Below are 3793 nucleotides of genomic sequence, written 5' to 3'. Positions count from 1 at the left end.
GGACCTAGGTGTGTATGTTGACAATGAGCTGAAGTTCTCGGGCCATTGTGAGAAGAAGGTAAATCAGGCAAATAAATTATTGGGTCTTATAAGAAGGTCGTTCAGATATCTAGACGGTCCGTCCCTCGTAACGATCTTCAGGAGTGAAGTGCTTCCCCATCTAGAGTACTGTCACCCCATCAGGTCCCCGAGATATGCTAGGGACTGTCAGTTGGTTGAAAATGTTCAAAGGAGGGCCACCAGACTGGTGCCTGCACTTCGGCACCTCAGCTACCCTGAGAGATTGGAGCGCCTGAACTTGCCTAGCTTATACTACAGACGGGCAAGGGGGACCTAGTTGAGGTGTATAAGCATCTCAGGGGGCACTACTCAGTTGAGTGTCCTTACTTGGAGCTGGCGGACGCTCGCCACACAAGGGGTCACAGCTCAAGATTGAAGAAGCCGCAAGTCCAGAAAACTGTGAGGGCAAACTTTTTTGGAGTGAGAGTTGTAAACTCTTGGAACAATCTACCAGAGAGTGTTGTGACGGCACCGAGTGTGAGCTCTTTCAAGACCAGTCTTGACCAAGACTGGAGCGGGTTCAGGTACATTCAGGAGCCGGTGCATGCCCAGTACTTGCCAACAGTGTGTAACAGAGACCTGGCCGATCGCCCAAGCGGCTAACGAGCCGATCAGTGGTGAAGAGGATAAAAGTAAAAGTAAAAATAAAAGTAATCCGGAGAGCAATATAAACTATTCTTTATCCTGGTGATGTTAAAGAGATAAATCTGATTATATCCAATTTAGTATATATAAATAAAAATGTAGACATTTTATACAATTTACTGATATATATAGCATATATTTCCTTTCTGTTTGTAAATTAATGTTCAATATATTAAAAAATCACTAATACACAATACTGAAATAAAGAGAAGCTCAGCTGTTAGGTAACCAACCCCCAGAAGCTGTACCGGTACTCTACTGTGCTCTGGGACTCACAGTTTTAGCTCATTATCCAACATTAAAAAGAAGTAACATAAATTTATAGCGATGGAAGACAAATTCTGTTTCGCCATAGATCGTGGAGGTACATTCACTGATGTGTATGCTCGTTGTCCTGGAGGATCAGTGAGAGTCTTGAAGTTACTATCCGTCGACCCCAACAACTATGAGGATGCTCCCACTGAGGGCATACGACGGGTTATACAAGAGGTAACTACTCTATAACAACTAACAACAACTAGGGTAGTTCATTGGACCCTATAAAATGTATTAATTATTGTCGTTTCTGTTGTGTAATGAATTTTTGGATTTTAGTTTGGAATAAGTAGTTAAGATAATTCTAAGATACTTTTCTTCTATAGCGTCTATGTCGGAAATGTATATTTTTTGAGTATTTTAACCGATAAGATTACCAACAGTATACTTGTTCAGAGGGAAAATGTGGGGTAAAATATTAGAAACAATCTGGGTTGCTTGATGTATCTTGGGTAAATTTGCATTGTCACACCATTCACTTTTAGCAAGTAAAAAATATGTTTCTCTAGTGTATTTGTGTGTGTTTAGACCAAATATGACCTTCATTTTTGGCGGAAATTAGCCGGGTTTTTTTGTTTGTTTGACGTTTTCCGAAAAAAAGTGGCTAACCGACTAAAGAATACACCAAAAAACACTAGAAAAACAAAAACCTAACCTAACTGACTCACCAGATGATGGAATCACCTATTTCTTACCTTATTGGCCTGGTTCTTGTTCGTCGTTGCATTCTGGGATTCTTACACAACGCCACATATGTTGGTCTTTGCGATATTTACATTCAGTCTTGCTCTTAGTACACTTTACTGAAGAACACCATGCGATCGAAAAAATGCTACAGTTTCTACATTTTTTCCAAAAACTCGCAATCAGCTCCATATACTTTAAGTGACATCCATCGCAGACTTCCATGGTCGGAACTGAACTTGAATTTAATTTTAATTGGTTCCAAAAGCAAAAACGCTTTTGATTGGCCACGTGATGTGTGCGGAAACACATGAGCGTGATGATTTATGAAGGAGACGCGAGAGACACGCAGTGTTGGGTGAGAGGCAGACGATAATGGCTGGAGGTTAATGGATGAAAATATAAATTTTTTTGGAAACGCTATCTCTGTTATTGTATATTTCCACCGGTAATGTAATAGATGAAAATTATCTTATAATTAGACGTCTTATTCAAATATGATAATAGATTAGTGGTAGGAATGAACGGTGTGTAAACGCAATAATACCGTATCTTGTATACCTAAAAATGTGACGATTAAAGGTATGTGAAAATTTTCTTCGACTTGGGGGTAACTTCAGACAGCTCAAAAATGACTTGGGAGGCACAATTCAAATATTGGGGGGCGCTGGTGGAGAGGTACCGCTCTTGCCTCGCAAGTAAGATGCCACGGGTTCGATTCCTGGGCCGGCGGAAGTTGTTTGGACACTCTTCCTAGTCCCCTTGGTCCCTGTTACCTAGCAGCAAAGTAGGTACCTGCTGTAAATCGAAAGTTGCGATTTCGTATTCAGGGACAAGTTGTTGGAGCTTCCATTAACTTGCTTAGACATAAAACTATTGACTCTTCAGGCTTCTACGCCCTTAACTCATCGGACATAAGGCAAGCATGAACTTGGCATGCTTCCATGTTGGGCGCTGTAAACGCTTCTGTGGTTCACCTTACACAAGGATGTAGGGGGGTGCCTAATAAAAAAAAAAAATCCAAATATTCTTCATGCATATTTGTAAGGTTGCATGATATAAAACTTGTACAATAATGGTACTAGGCATGGTAATGATAACGAAATAATGATAAAACTGTAATCTACGACGCTGGGTAAAACAAGAACATGTATACTGGGCACCGGTGCCCCATTATATTTGTTTTGGTGTCTCTCTCTTACTTTACTTACTTTTATCCTCTTCACCACTGATCGGCTTGTTAGCCGCTTGGGCGATCGGTCACGTCTCTGTCACTCACTGTTGGCAAGTACTAGTCATGTACTGGCTCTCTTTTATGCACTGTTTGCACTGGATAGCTTCAAACATAGGTTGGATGGATATATGAGCAATAGGGGATGGGTGTAAATGGGACTGCCCAGTATGGGCAAATAGGCCTGCTACAGTTTCCTCTATTCTCACGTTCTTATGATCTTGGCAGGTACTGGGCATGCACTTGCTTCTAACAGAACCAAGTAGCATGATATTTTCATGTAATATAATTTTCTTGAAAAGTTTTCCCTTCTCTTGACTCTTCTTCCCTTTTTGACCTACAATATATAGTATGTAATTTTGATGCTGCAGATTTTTGCCCAGTTTTTATCTGAGGTCATTGATGTTTGAAGCCACCTCTAGACTATCCGGCCAGGCTCTAACAGGCAGCTACAGCTATTAGTGCACCAGTAGCATAACATATACTTATAGCCTTCAAACATTAACTGCAGTAGTTGATAAAGTACAATATCATCTGGTAAAAAGAATCGGTAATATTTGTACGTGTTTAACTTTTTTAACATTATGCTTTAATTTCTTTTTCAGGAGACTGGAAAAAGTATTCCTCGAACCTCACTCTTAGAAACAAACAATATTGGGTGGATACGTATGGGCACGACTGTTGCCACAAATGCACTTTTGGAACGAAAGGGGGAGAGGATGGCCTTAGCAATAACTGAGGGCTTCAAAGATCTTCTCCATATTGGTAACCAAGCCCGCCCTAATATTTTTGATTTGGTAAGTGACTGTGTCAGTTTGAGCATGTTTGTAGCTGGAGAAAAGGCTTCTCTGTATAATT

General features: G+C 40.5%; 1 protein-coding gene across 1 annotated transcript in view; it reads left to right on the top strand.

The window, feature by feature from the left end:
* Window positions 1-925: 925 nt before the first annotated feature.
* The window catches only part of LOC121863462 (5-oxoprolinase-like), a 63151-nt gene continuing 60283 nt past the window's right edge, over window positions 926-3793 (top strand). Inside the window, exons 1-2 of the mRNA XM_042362138.1 lie at window positions 926-1194; window positions 3541-3732. Of these exons, the coding sequence (XP_042218072.1) occupies window positions 1033-1194; window positions 3541-3732 (354 nt within the window). The 5' untranslated portion in view covers window positions 926-1032. The remainder of the gene's footprint in view (window positions 1195-3540; window positions 3733-3793) is intronic.

Source organism: Homarus americanus, unplaced genomic scaffold (assembly GCF_018991925.1).
Source record: "Homarus americanus isolate GMGI-L3 unplaced genomic scaffold, GMGI_Hamer_2.0 scaffold24781, whole genome shotgun sequence".
NCBI lineage: Eukaryota > Metazoa > Arthropoda > Malacostraca > Decapoda > Nephropidae > Homarus > Homarus americanus.
Note: the sequence above shows the minus strand (reverse complement) of the source record. Positions and strands in the feature narration are given on the sequence as shown.